Source organism: Vanrija pseudolonga, chromosome 3, assembly GCF_020906515.1.
Source record: "Vanrija pseudolonga chromosome 3, complete sequence".
NCBI lineage: Eukaryota > Fungi > Basidiomycota > Tremellomycetes > Trichosporonales > Trichosporonaceae > Vanrija > Vanrija pseudolonga.
Window position 1 is genome coordinate 3,760,616 of NC_085851.1, and position 16,636 is coordinate 3,777,251.

A 16,636-nucleotide genomic window follows, 5' to 3' on the forward strand; every position below is an offset into this window, starting at 1 on the left:
ACCACCCATCGGTTCCCCCCAAAGGCCACCCACACGGATCACATGCACAAAATGCACAATTGGGGTCACCGCAGCAACATCACGCGCTACTGTAGATTGCATCAATCAAGCGTGACCCATGCTGCAGCTGCTCATACAGAGAGCATGCACAGGCCAGCCCAAGGCAGCGGGGAGCGCGTTAGGGCGCATCCTCGCCAACCCCCAATGTATGGAATGCGTGCACTGCGGGCTCCCACTACAGCGCCCACAGTGCCCACCGCGCCCCCAAGTGCCCCGCCGACTCCTGAAACATCTGCCATCAACCACCCAACAACCAACCCGGGCCCCGTTTCACCGCTGCACTCACCGCCGTCGTCAGGCTCAGGCGCGGTCAGGCACAACCCTTTGCTGCCCCTCTCCCGATTACACTGATATACACGTAAAGATATCAATATGCACACACCCAATGCTGCTGCTGTTACAAACCACTACTGCTACCACTACTTGTACTTGTCGCCCATCTCGCGACGCCCCTCGGGGTCGAGCGTATTTCTCAGCCCCAGCAGCGTCTTGCTAACCGCCTCGGACGCCCCAATCATCGGCTTGATGATGGCAATCGGCACGGCTCGCACCACGGCAGTCAGCGGTCCCTGAGATTCAGGTCAGCGGCCAAACTCGAACAAGCGCACTACTCACGTCATCACTTGACCGTTCATACACCTCCATAGGCACAGCGAGGATTGTCTGCGCTGCAGAGTTGATGTTGCTAGACAGGCTCTTGTACGCAGCCTGCACACCCTCGCGCACATCGTTGGGCTGGTTGGCGTACCGACTTCGCTCCTCCGCCTCCTCGTCATCAGAAGAGTTGCCCTGGCCAGTCGCTTCTAGAATCACACTGTCCCCCGGCTTGCCGCCAAGGACGCCCTCAGCGCGCTCGAGCACAACCTGTGTGCCGGTTGCGAGCCGAGCACCCAGCTTCATGAGCTCGAGCGCAGTCGACTTGAGGAACGAGTTGGTGCCGCGCTGCACGCCCCGTGCCACACGCCCGTCCTTGCGGTACTGCTCGATCGGCAGCAGGATGAGATCTGCCATTCCAGAGCCGACATTGACCACAGAGCGGATGGGCGAAATGCCAGAAATGACGTCGGCAAGCTGGTTGGCCTTGACGTCGGGCGTCCAAATGTCTTGGAGCAAGTTGGAGAGTCGCGTCGAGCCCGTGATGCCCGACAGCGTTACGTGTCGTAGCGTCATCTCGGCCCCGTCAAAGTGGAAAAAGTTCATGAGCTCGATGGTGCGTCCTTGGCGGAGTGCACCATAGTCGACGCGCTTGGGCTTGTAGTCGAGCTTGAGCTCGACCGGGAAGATCTCCACGTGCTGGAAGAATGGCTCCTTCTTCGGCTCAGCCTCGGCTGGAACTGGTGCAGTCTGTGGCGCCTGGAAGCTGAAGAGGAACTTCAAAAAGTCGAGAGCATCTTGATCGACATGCAGGCGGAGAGGGAGGATTTTGGCCTGGGAACGTGGCGTCAGTTCCAACCTCCTCACAACCACTCGGCGCGACTTACCCTCACGCGAATCTCCTCATCCGGGGCAGGTAATGTAGGGCGCACCGTGACAATCTCCAAGCGTACCATGTCGGCATCCGTCTCGCGGAGGTTGCCCCGCGAGTCCGACTTCATCTCCGTCAGGAACTTCTTCCATGTCGACGTCTTGATGTGGTCAAGAATGTCAAACGAGCGGGCTGTGACATGAACACGTGAGGCGGTCGGATCCTCCGGTCCGTAGATATCGACGTCGGCGCGCAGATCCGAGAGTGAGAACTCGATCTGTCCGCGCTTGGACCGTGTCAGACGCTTACCGTGCAGGCGGACATGAGACCGCTTCGTCGGCACGGGCGAGGAACGAGCCCCCGGTCCAGCCTCGGGGAATGTCTGCCAGCTGCTTTGGCTGGCCGTCTCCGCGGCTCCGAGGTCCTCTAGCTCGTCATCGATCGCCGCGAGCAGCTGCGTCGAGTCCATATCGCCCCGGTTCCCATCAAGACCAATGTAAATCGAATTGAAGAGGACCGAGCTTGTCTTTTCAATCGATGCGTCTGCCTTTTGACCGGAAGCGAGTAGCTGGCGAATCTTCTCCAGACGGCGTCGAACAGACTTGATCTCGTCTTCAATGTCCTTGCGTGTCTTCTGCCAGTCGTAGCCGTCGTGCAGAAGGACGGATACACTGCAGTTCTGAACCCTGACGCGAGTCCTGCCGGTTCGTGTGTCTTCATGGTTGCTGAGGACAGGAAGAGTGTTCCAGTAGTTGGCGTCCTCCTCAAACGGTTCGGTCATGATGACTCGAACTGTGCCGCCCCGTACATCGCCGTGCACGAGCACCTCGTCATCCGTACTCTCCCACGAGCGGAGCGACTCGCCCGTTGAACGATCAACCTTCGGCCCCGTCTTGGACTGCCGGGCGGCGTGGTCAAGATAGTCGAGGTTTGTTGGGAGATCGTCCTCGATCATGTCGGCGCCGGACACAATTTCAGGCGCTTGTCCAAACGCTTCGAGGTCCACGGAAGCGAACACGTCGATCGTCTGATCGAGCGACATGTGGCGGCGGGGAGGAGGAGAGGACTTGGTGACAGGCTTGGCCGGTACCAGCTTGCTCATATCCCCTGCCAGCGCGCCGAGGCTCGCAAACGAGTCTGCACAAGCCGTTACTCTCACCGTCGCGCCGAGGACGTCGACAAGGACGCTTTCTTGTGGGATCATGGAGCGAAGAATCTGAGTGTCCATCGACACAATCTCCACCAGCTGGGCATATCCCGCGCGTTTCCATGCCTCGAGCGAGAACGGGTGACCCATTTGCAACGGCCCAGCAGCTCCGAGGTCGTCAATGGCGAGCAGATTGACACCGGCGAGGCCGAGGTCCAAGGTCGTCTCGTCCGCGTCGCTTTCAAGTGCGGTTCGCAGTTCCAAATCGTTGGCGACAACGAGAAGGGCGCCATCCAACGTCGGGGCAGAGACATGAGCACTGCAGTCGTTGAGGTTCAACTGGATCCGGGTGACTTCGCTTGGGACGACATCCTCAAACACGCCCTCCGGTGTCTTTGCGTACCGTGCAAGATCCTGTACCCATTCCAGATCTTTCGTCACGAAGACCGTGCACGCCGAAGCGGCCAGCTTGATGCCCGTCGCCTTGGTGCGATCGGCGTGCGTGATGGACGAGAAGCGGAGGTGAACTAAGGGTTGAGAGTGGGTAGTTAAGGTCAACGGGGTGGTACGACCAAAGAGACGGCTGGGCTCAGCGCCAATGTCCTCTAGATGGAACAAGTCGGCGTCCATGGCAGACAGGATGATGGACGTTTCCTGCTTGTTGACCTTGTTCGACTCGAGCTTCACGTCCAGGTCTGAGGCATGCAGCGAAACGATTCGCTCAGAGCCGCCGGCATTGGGAGGCTGTTTACCCTTGGGGATAAGAAGGGCGACTTCCACTTCGCTGACAACAACGCGGAGCAGGGTAGCAGCCAACTCGTCGTCCTCGTCGTCGACAGCGGAACTCGAAGCCGACGACGACGCCTTAGAACCAAAGAAGCGACTGCCAATCATCTTGAGGTCGTCGCGAGGTTTCGGCGCGGAGCCGTCTCCAAATGCTCCGTCCAGCCAATGCGTGATGTCGTCGGCGAAGAACTGCAGGCCCTCGACCGTCGGCTGACGAATCTTGGCCTGTACAGACGGTATCTTGCAGGACACTGTCTGGGTCTTGACTCCAGTAGCAGGCGCGAGTTCAGAGTTGACCGACACTGACGGTAGCAGCAGTTCTTCGTCCCCTGGGTCAGGTGCTAACGGTCCAATAACCAAGAACGCGGATGACCGCTTGTCTGGTGTGAAAGTCAGCTTGGGTCCAAGCCTGGCCTGGCTGCCCGCACCTGGAACGCGGCTGAACAAGAACACCATCTTCTGCCACTCGAGACTGATCCCTCCCTTGGCCGAGGGCTGCTCAAATGCCCCAATGCTGGGTCTCCTAGCTGGTGGCGCCTGCACTGGGTCCTGTGCCACCCTGGCCTGGAGACCGTGGATGTCTATAGTGACGATCCCTGAGCGCAGGTGTGCACCGTCGCCCCAAGAGCCGCGCCTGGCGGGTGGTGCAGGACAGCGAATATCAAGACGGATCGTCGGGCAGCGCACCGTCAGCAGGGTGCGTGGTTCCTCGATGGACCGCCGCCCAGCGGATGTGGCAGTCAAATCGTCGATGATCGAGTCGCTCCGCAGCGGCACGAACGGTCGGGGACCAGCGTGCAGCGATGTCGGTGTGGGTGCATGCTCGCTTGGTGATGACTGCACGAGAGGCGCCAAGGAGCGGAGGAGTGGCAGGAGACGCTCCACAAGAGACAGGTCCAAGAAGGCGTGGACAGGGAGAAGCTCAATCGCGGCCGCTAAAACAATCAGCATTGCACAGGTGCCATGACCTACCGTCCCTGTGATCCAAGCGCTTGCGCACTGATAGCGCCGGGCCAGCCGGTGCTTCCGACCCACTCGCGCTGCGAAGAATTCCCTTGGCCTTGGGCTTGACCTTCCACACTTTCTCGCTGCTCCTCTTCTGAACACTTGCGTTTCGCCAGTCGATCGACTCAAACTCTGGAAAGGCAGACAGATCGGACGACCGCTTGTGCGCTGAAGAGAGGCTCGATGATGCGCCTGGTGGAATCTCGTACTGCCGTGACAGGTTGACGTCAAAGGTGAGGACTGGGAAGGAACCGCCTGGTGGTTCGTCGTCGCCAGTCTCCGCCGACGCAAGGTACTCGAAGAGCGAGATGTCGCCAACTGTGAGAGTCGCGACAGGGGGTTGTGGCCCAACGGAAGCCTTCTTTCGACCGTCGGGGCGCTTCCGCGGGCTAGCCTGAGGCACGAAGCCAGGTGCGGCATATGACGCCGCAATGTCCTCGAGTCGTAGACGCAAGTGGCCCATGGGCAGGTTCACGTTGGCAGGCTTCTGGAAGAACTGCTGAGCAGCCTCCCTGAATTCGTCTGTTGGCCGTCCCAAGTCATAAATAAGTGCAAGATAAACGCCATTGACATGGACCTTCGCGTCCAGGCGAGGTTGGCCGGTCTGATTATCCGTCTTACCAGATGACGAAGGCTCTGGCTGTCGAGGAGGGGACTGCGATGGTGGAGCTGCCGCCTGTGCGAGAGCAAGAAGGAAGGCTGCGTGCCGAGGAAGAATCACTGCCGACACAGTGCCGATCGAGAGATCGATGTCCACAGCAGGGAGCGGGTTAACCTGGGGAGCCGGGGCGCGCGGGGGTGACCCGGGCTGAGGAGTTGGAGGGTAGGTCGTGGTCAGCTTGAGCACAATATCCTCTGATCCAAATGACAACAGGAGGGTTTCTGTTGGCTCTTCAGGCTCGGCTGCAGGCGTTGGAGTCGCCGTCCGGCTCGTGCGCTCCGAGGCGTAACTGTCCGCAGGGTGCGAGTCGTAAAGAGACCTCGGAGGAGCTGCTGCAGGCGGCTGTTGAAATGGCGGTGTGCGAGGCCGCGGCGGCGTAGCTGCCCGCAGTGGCACTGGCGCCGCAATGACCGGTGATGGTGGCACGTCCTCGACGGGCTCGAAGTCTGGCGAGGCTGGCGATTCTGCAGGCAGCTCGATGCGTGATTCTGCGGGCAGCTCGATGCGCGATTCTGGAAGCGGGATGTTGAAAGGATCAGGCGGTAGCGACGCCGTGCTCCTGAACACGTCCTCACCCCCCTCGGCATCAGTGTACACGCTGTGATAGATGCTTCGACTCGACGCGGTCGTCATGGTGCTGGCCCGCAAATCTGAAGGTGGTGCCGGAGGCGGAAGCTCGATGCGAGACTCTGGAAGAGGGACGTTCCATGGATCAGGCGGGAGGGTAGTCGAAGCCACAGACTCATCATCAGGACCTCCTTCCGCGTCGGCGTACACGCTGTGGTAGATGCTCCGTCCAGACGCAGCCGTCATGGTGCTGAACCTCAGATCCGAAGGAGCAGGCGCGCTCAATCGACTGGACCGGATATCCGTAGGCGGTACGATCACGCTCTCTCGTAGGTCGGCCACAGCCTGCGACATGGCCATGGAATGGAACTGGTCGCTGCTATCGTCCGACGACAAGGACGACGACGATGCGGTAGACGGTGTGCGCGCGACAGGAAAGGGGCGCAGTACTGGCGGCTGCCTCTGCTCTGCCTGCGGCTTGGGGAGCGGAAGGAGGTACACGCCAACAGATGACACAGTGACAGCTCTGACCGTCTTGCGAGGCTCGGTTGAAGCCTCGGGGGTCTGATCGGCGTACGCCACCTCGCCTAGTCGAAGCTCGACAATGCCACCATGCTGGTCGTCCTCATACCGCAGCCGTACGCGGACCTGCTTGACGTTGATCTGGAGGCGAGAGAGGATACGTTCCACCAGACCAGTAAGAACGGTCGTGCTCTCCACCTGCTCGGGGAGTGGGTTCGCTTCAGGCTCGCTCTGCCGCCGGCTGGAGCCGCCACCAGCCGAGGGAAAGCCACCGGGCAGCGCCTCGCGGGAGAATGGGTCCGTGTGGGAGAGTATCAAGCTCTCACGGATAGACCTGTCGAGCTCGGCACCCTCGAACGCGTCGAGCTCATCGTGGACAAAGTCGTCGGCTGCCGAGGTGACCGAGCTCGCTAGGTCGATGGGGTGGTGCGAATGCTTGAGCTCTGAACGGCCAAGGTGGGGTAGGTTGGCAAGAGTGGACTTGCCTTGCGAAGGAGAGGGCGAAACCGTAACTTCCAGAGTCAAGGATTCGACAGCCAGAGAGAGCGGGTCGGACCATAGGTTCGGGAATGGCACGCGAGCAAACACCTTTGCCACCTCGCCCGAGGTCACCGTGAACGGGAGTGAATCTGGAATGAGGTCGTTTATCTCCTGTGGGGGTTGAGCACCAGCACGCCATGTTGCCACTCACCGTCGTGTCGATTTCCAAGCGCTCAATCTCGACCCATCCTTGGCTTATCTGCGCCTGTATCCGCTCTACGTCGAGCGAGGACGAGACGACGAAGCGCCCCAACGCGCGTCGTAGCACATAGGACAGGAAGCGGCGCTGGATGTTGGCCGGCAGAGATATCGAGGGTAGCGAGGGGAGGTTGAACGTGAGAAATGAGGGGAACCACATGGCGCGTGGGTTGCGTTGGTGGTGCTGGCGTTGTTACAGGTATGTTGTTGCTGGCGACATGCGAATGGGTCGGGGGGGAAGGTCACTGGGGCCGGGGCTTATGTAGGTAGTGTTCGTAATGTGTGAAATGCAAGAGCTTGAGGTGGCGTGTGGGGCGATGCGTATCAGAGTCGTGGTTCTTGTCTAGGGAGTCATTATGCCGTCTGAACAAGGATGATTGCGAGTGGAAGAGTGCTCGTCAAGAAGACAACGATGGGGAGGAGAGGGGTGGGGAGGATGGGCCTGGGTTGTTGCCACTCAACGCCGTCATCGTCGCGTCTTCAAGGGTGAGTCGGTGGAGATCCGTGCAATGTCCGCGGAACCAAGTAACGCATCATCGCAGGTAACCGTCATCGCAGGCTCGACCTCGACCCCTCCATCGCTCCCTTCCTCTCAGACCAAACCATGGCCTATATAGCATCTCCCACAGCAACGTAAGTCAGCTGCTGTTATCCCCTACTCACCATCCAGGTGGGACACGATCGAGGATGTCTTCTACCGCAAGGAGGAGGTCTACCAGATGGCGTGGAACGTACCCGACCTGTCAGACTACCTCGTCGCTGTGAGCCGGAACGGCGGTCCCATCGGTGAGCTTCGATGAATTCGATCTGAGCTGGCTGACTGTCAGCCCTCATGCGTGATGAACGCAAGATCCTACTGCAGAGCCGGCACACGGGCGGCAAGCCCAAGATCCAGGTGTACACCAGCTCTGGACGACTCATCGCGACCTTCACCGTGAGCAACTGCCATTGACCCGCGCTGACATCCCAGTGGGAGCTGTCACCGCCGATTCTCCTCCAGTTTACTGGAACCCACCTCGCTGTCGTCTCCGATGAGGGCACGTACAGGCTGTACGACCTCAGCAGCCCGGGCGAGTACACTCAGCACACGCTGGGCCCGGAGGTGGCCGACCTCGGTGTCGTGTCTGCTCGCGCGTGGGAGGACGGGCTGGTGGTCCTCACTGGTGGCCTGCAGTTTGTCGAGACGCGCGGGTGGAAGGGCGGCCGTGTGTCCCAGCTCGTGGACAGCGGACTGACCGAGGCGCCACACTCGTGGGCCGTCATCCCACCAGAGTACTCGGCGAGCGGGCACGTCGAGGTGCAGGTATCCACCGGCTCGACGGTGGTCACGCTCGATGCGCTGGAACGCGTCGACCAGCGGATCAGCCGTGGGCCATTCAGCCATATTGCGCTTAGCCCCAACGGCCGCTTCCTCGCTCTCGTCACCGCGACGGGCATGCTCTGGGTCGTGTCGTCTGACTTTGCGCGCAACCTCTCCGAGGTCGACATCTCGCAGTTTGCAGGCAGCGGTACAGATCTCCATGGGCTCCCTGACCGCCTGCCCGAGAGAGTCAAGTGGTGTGGCGACAATGCCGTCGTGTTGTCCTGGGGCGGCAGAGTCGTGATTGTCGGCCCGAAGGGCGAGTCCATCCAGTACGACTACCCGCCAGCCGCTGTCATCGTCGGCGAAGTGGATTCACTCAGGATCATCTCGTCGGCGACATGTGAGGTGCTGCAGAAGGTCCCAGGTGAGCTACTGAACATGGACCAGAGCTGACCCCAGACGCACTCCTCGCCGTCTTTAGGCCCGGTTCAGACCACCCGGCAGCGGTGCTGTACGATGCTCTCGACCACTTTGAGCGCAAGTCGCCCAAGGCGGACGAGGCAATCCGGAGCATCCGGCCTGATCTTGCCCGCGCAGTCGACACTTGCATCGAGGCGGCAGGGCAAGAATGGGAGGTGACATGGCAGCGGAGACTGCTCAAGGCTGCTCAGTTTGGCCGCGCCTTCCTCGACCTGTACAACCCCAACGACTTTGTCACGATGGCGCAGACCCTCAAGGTGCTCAATGCGGTCCGGTACTACGAGGTCGGAATTCCCATCACGTATCAGCAGTGGGTGCTCATTGTGATCAGTTGACAACCCACTGACACCACAGGTATACTTCCGCCGGGGCACCAGCGCTCATCTCCCGCCTGCTGACGAGGAACGAGCACGTCCTCGCCCTCCGCATCTCCCAGCATCTCGGCCTGCGCCCCGACCCCGTACTCAAGCACTGGGCCGCCGCGCGCATCACCCGCGCGAAGGGCGACCCAAGAGATACCGACGGTGATGCCGCGCTGTGCGATGCCATCGTCAGCAAGTTTGAAAAGGAGGGCGAGAAGGACGTCAGCTACTCTGAGATTGCCCAGAAGGCATACGAGAACGGACGGGTGCGACTGGCTACAATGGTGGGTCCTAGTAGTCGTGATCGCCCTAACCCGCCAGCTTCTTGACCACGAGTCTCGCGCAGCCGAGCAAGTGCCCCTCCTCCTGAAAATGAAGCAAGACAAGATTGCGCTGGAGAAGGCCGTGGGGTCAGGCGACACAGACCTCGTCTACCACGTCCTGTTGCGCCTGCACTCCTCCCTCTCACCCGGAGAGTTCTTCGCCGTGCTCGACGACTCGCTCTCTCCGCAGCTCACGCCCGCTGTCAAGCTTCTGCAAGTATACGCGAAAGAAAACGACCGACAGCTCCTCCGCGACTTCTACTACCAGGATGACCGGCGGACAGAGAACGCGACGCTCGAGATGGAGGAGGCGGGCACCAGCGCGGTCGCCGAGGAGCGGATAGAGCACCTGAAGCAGGCTGCCAAGTTCTTCGGCGAGGATAAGGCGCGTGCCTTCGAGTCCAAGATGGCCGACGAGGCACAGCGCCTCCTCGCCGTCCAGCTGCTGTACGAGCGTGAGACGGACCACAGGCATGTTTTTGCCGGCCTGACGGTCGACGCGTTCATCACGGAGCTGCTCATTGAGAAGCTGGATAAGCGCGCTGAGCGTATCCGGGCCGAGTGGAAGGTGCCGGACAAGCGGTGGTGGTGGCTCAAGCTCAAGGCGCTCGCCAAGACGCACAGCTGGGAGGCCATCGAGACGTTTGCCAAGAGCAAGAAGAGCCCGATTGGGTACGAGCCGTTTGTGGTAGGTGTTGTCGGCCTCTCATTTCCACCCACCTACTAACCTCCCAGACCCACCTCCTCTCGCTCGACCCACCGCAGCCCCTCCACGCGGCGAGCTTCGTGGCGCGGTGCGACGCCAAGGCCAGGCCGGACCTGTATGCCAAGTGCGGCCAGTGGGGCAAGGCTGCCGAGTCGGCCAAGGAGCGCGGGGACAAGGACAAGCTCGAGTGCGTGGAGCTTTGAGTGCTGAGACCACAGCTGACACACGCCGCAGGGAGATTCGCAGGTTGGCACCACCTGGCCTGCCACAACGAGAGGTCGAGGAGGTCATCCGCCGACCAAAGTAGCTGTCTCAAGCACGTTAAATACCACGCATAATACCTGTAATCAATGCATGCACTACACTTTCTGGGGTCCATGCTTTTTGGTGCGGGGGGATGCACTATGCCACACCGCCCAGCCTCTACTTCTGCAACTCGTCCAGGATAACCTCCTCCATTGCCCGCACCGTATCGCTCTTGGTCCACAGCGACGTCATGATGTACGCGACGTTGCCGAGCGGGCGCGAGTGGATGCGGAAGGGCGGCGCCGAGCCAGTGGGGTCGACGACGGGGTGCGCGCGGAGGCGGTCGAGGAAGGCCTGGCCGACGAGCGAGCCGTAGTCTGCGTCGGGGTCGTGCAGGTCGACGGCGAGCACGGTGCCCATCGCCATGGCGCCCTTGACCTGGGGCAGGCGGGAGAGCTCATCAACAAACTTGCGGCGCCAGAGGCTCCAGCGCGCGCTCTCGTCCTTGGTGCTAACCCCCCAGTCGGCCTTGGGCTCGGCCCACGTGTCGGCCGCGTCGTTGTCCTCGATCATCTTGAGCGCGCGCAGCGCAACCGCACAGCCCATCGGGTTGGCAGTGTACGAGTGACCATGCAGCAGGGCGTCGACCTTGCGGTCGGAGAGGAACGCGTTGAAGATGGACGACGAGGCGACGGTCGCGGACAGCGGGAGCAGGCCGCCCGTCAGGATCTTGGCGTAGCATGAGATGTCGGGCGTCGTGCCCATCACGCTCGACGCGTTGTGGTATCCGAACCTGTAGAGGCCGGAGAAGACCTCGTCAAAGATGATGGGCAGGCCGCGCCACTCGTTCGCGTCGCGCGGGGCAGCGAGCTCAGCGGCGTACGTCGCGTCGTCGCGCTTCCCAGCGAACAGGTCTGCGCTGGCGCGCGCCACCTCGACCATGCATAGCTGGAAGAGCGGGTCGACGAACACCATGCCGCCTGCGCCGAGACACGTCGGCTCGATGACGAGCGCGCCGAACTGGCGGCCTTGCGCCGTCAGGTCGGCAAGCGTCGAGCGGATATGCGCGCGGTAGTAGTCTGCCAAGGGGGAAGTGGCGCGCGTCTTGAAGTCGTACACGTCCGCCACGGAGCCAAAGGACACGGCCCAGCCGTCCGGCGTCGTCTTGGAGCCAGGAAGGGCGGGCCACGCGTCTGGCCCAGTCGTCGAGACGGTCGCGGCGCCGTCCTCGACCAGCACCGCAGGCGGAGAGAACCAGTGCCCGCGGCCCTTGTACCAGTCCACAGCCTTGTTGAACGTGGAGGCCTCGGTCGCGTCCATCGCGCCAATGGTGTCGCCGTGGTATCCGCCCCGCAGGCCAATGACCCCCACGTCCCCGCCGATCTCGCCCTGCCACCCGTACCGCTTGCCGCTGGCGCGGAGGGCAGCCTTCAGCGCGACCTCCATGCCTGTGCTCCCGTTGTCCGAGTAGAAGACGCGCGACGCCCAGCCCTTGCCGACGGTGGAGAGCAGCTTCTCGGCGAGCTCGAGCGCCGGCTTGTGGCTTCCGGAGGGGAAGAGGACATGGCCGTACCGCCCTGCTGCTTCGGCCGCAGCGAGGGTGAGCTCCTCAGTCGCGTGTCCGTGCGATTGGCTTCCATCAGCTGCTGTGCCAGAGGACGCACTCACGTGAACCAGCTGGCTGCGCCGTCAAAGAATGGCTCCAGGATGCTCTCCTTGGCGGGGGCCGCCTCGCCCTTCGGCTTGGCGTAGTACGCGTCAAAGTAGTCGCCGTGCGCCGAGTCGATGACCATGACCTGCTGCTCCTTGTTGACCAAGCCGTGCTGCGTGAACGGCCACCACACCTGGTCGAGGGTACGCCTCGGCATGCTCCGGATCTCGTCGATACGCTCGACGTGTTTCCTGTCGAGCCAGTCGACCGCGCCGCCGACGCCGCCCTCGCCCTCCTGCTCGCCGCCGAGCCCCTCCACCTCGGCATACCACTGTGCGAGGCGCACGGCGTCCTCCTCGACAGTGCCCTGCTTCTCTGGTGGCCTGCGCACGTTCCAGAACCCGACGCCCCGCTCCTGGAAGTAGTCGCGCAGGAAGGTGTCGTTGCGGTAGTACGGGTCGTGGAGGCACAGGACCGCGTTGATGTCGTACCCGCGTATTGAGAGCGACTCGTACGACGCGAGCGTGGTCGAGATGCCACCGAGGTGTGGTGAGGCGATAAGCACGGCAGGGAGGCGGAGTGGGCGAAGGAAGGTCGACTGGGTGTGTGGTGGGTGCAGCGCGGGCGAGTGGACACCTGGCGGTTAGTTGGCAGCAGCAAGAGCCACAACTCACCTCCGGCCGTCTCCACAAAGACGTGGCCGTCCTTGCCGGCGAGACTGCCCGCGACCTCCGTAACATACCGCTCGACGCCCCGAACCAGCTCGTCATTGCTCTTGGGGAACGGCTGGGCACCATTAGCCACGTCCGCCCATCTTCCGCCTCACGAGATCAGGGGCGAGCTGGGCTGCGAGGTGCGGGCTCATGGGCTCGCGGTACTGGAAGAGGTTGCGCGTGGCGATACGGTCGGCGTGCGGGCGCGTATGTCTCTCGACAAAGCTGGTGGTGTGTTAGCCAGCTCGAGGCGGCCACGGAGTTGCTCACGCGACGTCCGACTCCGAGTCGGGTCCAGTGCTCACGGGCTTGAGGTAGAAGATGCGCTTGTCGTTGCCGGTGTACCGCGACGCGCTGGAGCGTATGAGCGCCGTCGTGAGCAGCGTCTTGCCGACCTGCGAGGTTGGTTAGTACATGCACTCTGCTTCAATCCCAGGTGCTGCGCACATCCGTGTTGGCTGTGACGTCGTCAGTTACTACCCCCAGCGGGCCTGATGGCGCCACACACACACACTCACCTCCAAACACCTGGTGTACCCGGAGGTTTGGGAACAGGAGCGGCATGGTGAGTACCGTGTGTCGCGCCGAGAGCTCTGTCAGAAGGGAACAAGAAGCGTAAGTCGTCGATGAGGAGGTTGTGATTTATTTGTTGGGGCAACGCAAGGCCATGGCCGGTGAGTCATGACCTCGCCTCGCTCCGTTCGGACCAACTCTGGGCCGCCGAGACCAAGCGGTCGGCTCTGCCGGGTGCTCCGAAAGCCGTCAACAGCAAGCCAAGCTGCGCCATTTGCCACACGGCGGCGTCACGAACGGACACATGGCCCGGAATCAGATTAAGGGGATTAGGAATTGTGGGCGACTGTTTTGATTAGGGGGTCTATTGTAATACTCGGCCACGTTTCTTAAGTAGGGTGCCAAGTTAAGCCGATTAGGAAAGCAGCCGCGCCCGCCTGACGGGATACGGCTCCCCTGCGGTGCCAGCCAGACGCGTCAAGCCCCCCCCCCTGCGCTGCTGTCGCCTCTGCCCCCACGCGCCTCGCTTCGTCATGAGCCACCACCGTCTCTCACCAACTCACTCCTTGGTACACGCCGCTCCCACTCTCTCACCGTCGTGCATTCATCCACCCACCCACATCAAAGCTTACATCAAGGCATTAAAGCATCAACACGTACACTCACCCACACGCCAAACTCCCCTATCCCTCTCCCAGCCCCTTCTTCTTGCTCTTTCTCAACACGTCGCGTTCAAATCACGCGCGCCCGAAACCCCGTTGCCCACAATGCCCAAGAAACCAGCCGCGGGTGGTGAAGCTGGGCCAAACACGATTTACAAGGTGCGTACAAGTCACTACTCGGCCATCCAATCCATTCACCCATCCTACACGTCGTCTGTACATGCGCTGACGCTTGCATAGGCCACATACAGGTATGTTGTTGTTCGCGTTTTGACTTTTGAATCCCATGTTTGTGTCCGCACGCGCACGCGCTGACCGCCGACTTCCCTATCGCGGCGTCATCCATCATTGCAGTGGCGTGTAAGTTATCATTCGGCAAGCGCGCTGTGCCACTGCCATCTCGTCGCGTATGAGGCTGACGCTCGCCCCCCAGACCCGTGTATGAATTCATCTGTCGCAATGTCGCCGTGATGCGACGGAGGTCGGATGCGTACCTCAACGCAACGCAGATCCTCAAAGTCGCTGGCTTTGACAAGCCGCAGAGGACAAGAGTGCTCGAGCGCGAGGTCCAAAAGGGCGAGCACGAAAAGGTGCAGGGAGGTTACGGAAAATACCAAGGTATGTGTGGATGGACGCACGACGCGACGACAACACTACGGGCACACACTGATGCTGGGACACAGGAACATGGGTGCCGATTGAACGAGGACTGGCCCTCGCCAAACAATACAATGTCGAGGACTTGCTGCGCCCCATCATCGACTTTGTACCCACGTCGGTTTCACCGCCCCCTGCGCCAAAGCATGCAGTGGCCCCTCCCACGAAACGTATCAAGGACAACAAGCTGGGCAAGGATGCATTCGCCGGCAAGGGTTCCCCAGTCCAGTCACGCAAGGTCGATCGTCGCGACGTTACCCCGGACTCGGTTGGCCTCTCCAACGGCTCGGATTCCCCTGGTGCAATGTCGGAATCGGCCACTCCATCACCACTAGTCGGATCCAAGCGCCTGCCCACCGTCCCCGAGTCGACGCGAAGCGACAGCATGGACGTTGACAACTACGGCCAGAACGGCATGGGTGAGCCATCCCGAAAGCGCACCGCGGCCATGATGGACGACGAGGACGACTATGACCAGCTCCGCCGAGCCCGGGGGAACAGCGCCGTTCACACGCCGCCACCCGGCAGCCCGCGCGGTTATGGTGGCATGGAGCAGCCGCTCACTCAAGACGAGTACAACGACATCATCCTCAATTACTTTGTCTCCGAGTCGACGCAGATCCCGTCCGTGCTCACCAACCCGCCTTACAACTGGGACCCCAATGGCGTGATCGACGACGACAATCATACGGCCTTGCACTGGGCCGCCGCCATGGGGCGAACGCGCGTGATCAAGCTCTTGCTGTCGGCCGGGGCCCAAATGTTCAACAAGAACAACCTCGAGCAGACGCCCCTCATGCGCAGCGTCATGTTTACCAACAACTACGACCTGCGAAAGTTCCCAGAGGTGTTTGAGCTTCTGCACCGCAGCACATTGAACATTGACAAGCAAAACCGCACCGTCTTCCATCACATTGCGAATCTTGCGCTCGTCAAGGGCAAGACACATGCCGCCCGGTACTACATGGAGGTCATCTTATCGCGTCTCTCCGACTACCCGCAGGAGCTGGCCGATGTCATCAACTTCCAGGACGAGGACGGCGAGACCGCCCTCACCCTGGCTGCGCGAGCCCGCTCAAAGCGGATTGTCAAGGCTCTGTTGGACCACGGTGCCGACCCCAAGATCCGTAACCGTGACTTCAAGTCGGCCGAGGACTACATCCTCGAGGATGAGCGTTTCAGGTCTTCACCCGACATGATGATCTCACGCACGCTCCCTGCAACGAGCACAGTCCGCAACCCCAACTCGCTCGGCGCCGGCGCGTTCAGCAACTACCACCCTCAGCTGTACACCTCGGACGCAGCCAAGCTCGCTGGCGGCCAGTACCTTTCCGACATCTCGTCGCACCTGCAATCTCTTGCGCGTTCGTTTGACGCCGAGCTGTTGGCCAAGGAGCGCGACGTGCTGCAGGCCAAGGCCATGCTGACGAGCATCCACTCGGAGATCAATGAGGCGGGGCGCGCATTGCACAACCTCAACGAGCAAGTCAAGCCCCTCGAGGCCCGCGACTCCGAGCTCGATGCTCTGACAGAAAAGCTTCAAACGCGCTTGACTGCAGGCCTCGCACGGGACTGCGAGCGGTGGCTCCAGAGCGACACTGAGCGGGAAAAGCGATGGCGCGCTGGAGACGACCCGGCCCAGGCTGGCGAGGACTACAGCGATCTCGACGCGTTGACCAAGGTGTCCGGGGACGCGGCCGCTGAGGAGGAGAAGCTCCGCAGGGAGATTGAGGAGAAGCGGAAGAAGCGAGCCGCGCTGGCGACAAGGCTGGTGAAGGCACAGACTGAGGTGGGTACTGTCGAGTCTTGTCTGTAAATTGTTACTGACGCCACAGGCTGGCACGACTGAGAAGATGGCTCAGTACCGACGACTGATCGCCGCCGGGTGTGGTGGCGACGTCGGGCCGGCTGAGATTGACACGGTGGTCGACACTCTCCTCGAGTCGCTGGAGAACGAGACTGGGCAGACGCCAACACCACGGCCTGCACCTGCGCTGCCTTCTGTCGCACCCCCGGCTGCGGCGGCGCCACCACCACCAAACCGGCCCACATGGAAGGTGTAGGTGGTG

The 16,636-nt window shown here is 61.6% G+C and overlaps 4 protein-coding genes across 4 annotated transcripts; 2 read left to right on the top strand and 2 right to left on the bottom strand.

Annotated features, from left to right (window-relative positions):
* Positions 1-418: 418 nt before the first annotated feature.
* Positions 419-7,343, bottom strand: ATG2 (Autophagy-related protein 2). Its single transcript, XM_062771547.1, has 5 exons — positions 6,905-7,343; positions 4,431-6,864; positions 1,542-4,393; positions 676-1,488; positions 419-629 (listed from the first exon to the last, which is right to left on the bottom strand). Exons 1-5 carry the CDS (start codon positions 7,109-7,111, stop codon positions 480-482), a joined length of 6,456 nt encoding a protein of 2,151 aa, XP_062627531.1. The 5' UTR covers positions 7,112-7,343; the 3' UTR covers positions 419-479.
* A 198-nt stretch (positions 7,344-7,541) lies between these two features.
* On the top strand, positions 7,542-10,497 carry vps16 (Vacuolar protein sorting-associated protein 16). Its single transcript, XM_062771548.1, has 9 exons — positions 7,542-7,584; positions 7,622-7,737; positions 7,779-7,885; positions 7,922-8,678; positions 8,714-9,044; positions 9,089-9,380; positions 9,418-10,107; positions 10,155-10,312; positions 10,360-10,497. The coding sequence occupies exons 1-9, from the start codon at positions 7,556-7,558 to the stop codon at positions 10,430-10,432; spliced, it is 2,553 nt and encodes an 850-aa protein (XP_062627532.1). The 5' UTR covers positions 7,542-7,555; the 3' UTR covers positions 10,433-10,497.
* A 51-nt stretch (positions 10,498-10,548) lies between these two features.
* BIO3-BIO1 (Bifunctional dethiobiotin synthetase/7,8-diamino-pelargonic acid aminotransferase, mitochondrial) lies at positions 10,549-13,351 on the bottom strand (the record flags this gene model as incomplete). The annotated part of the gene is made up of 7 exons (XM_062771549.1): positions 13,254-13,351; positions 13,183-13,193; positions 13,006-13,130; positions 12,849-12,960; positions 12,697-12,808; positions 12,040-12,658; positions 10,549-12,004 (listed from the first exon to the last, which is right to left on the bottom strand). The coding sequence occupies exons 1-7, from the start codon at positions 13,297-13,299 to the stop codon at positions 10,549-10,551; spliced, it is 2,481 nt and encodes an 826-aa protein (XP_062627533.1). The 5' UTR covers positions 13,300-13,351.
* Positions 13,352-14,015: 664 nt separating this feature from the next.
* Positions 14,016-16,630, top strand: res2 (Cell division cycle-related protein res2/pct1; the record flags this gene model as incomplete). Its single annotated transcript, XM_062771550.1, has 5 exons — positions 14,016-14,069; positions 14,151-14,161; positions 14,344-14,528; positions 14,594-16,356; positions 16,403-16,630. 5 exons carry the CDS (start codon positions 14,016-14,018, stop codon positions 16,628-16,630), a joined length of 2,241 nt encoding a protein of 746 aa, XP_062627534.1.
* Positions 16,631-16,636: the final 6 nt, after the last annotated feature.

Coding starts and splice junctions, on each gene's coding strand:
- ATG2 (XM_062771547.1), bottom strand. CDS start 7,111: ATGTGGTTCCCCTCATTTCTCACGTTCAACCTCCCCTCGCTACCCTCG. Junction 6,865..6,904: donor GCTTGGAAATCGACACGACG/GTGAGTGGCAAC, acceptor CAACCCCCACAG/GAGATAAACGACCTCATTCC. Junction 1,489..1,541: donor ATGAGGAGATTCGCGTGAGG/GTAAGTCGCGCC, acceptor CCACGTTCCCAG/GCCAAAATCCTCCCTCTCCG.
- vps16 (XM_062771548.1), top strand. CDS start 7,556: ATGGCCTATATAGCATCTCCCACAGCAAC. Junction 10,108..10,154: donor TTGGGTACGAGCCGTTTGTG/GTAGGTGTTGTC, acceptor CTAACCTCCCAG/ACCCACCTCCTCTCGCTCGA. Junction 10,313..10,359: donor GGGGACAAGGACAAGCTCGA/GTGCGTGGAGCT, acceptor CACACGCCGCAG/GGAGATTCGCAGGTTGGCAC.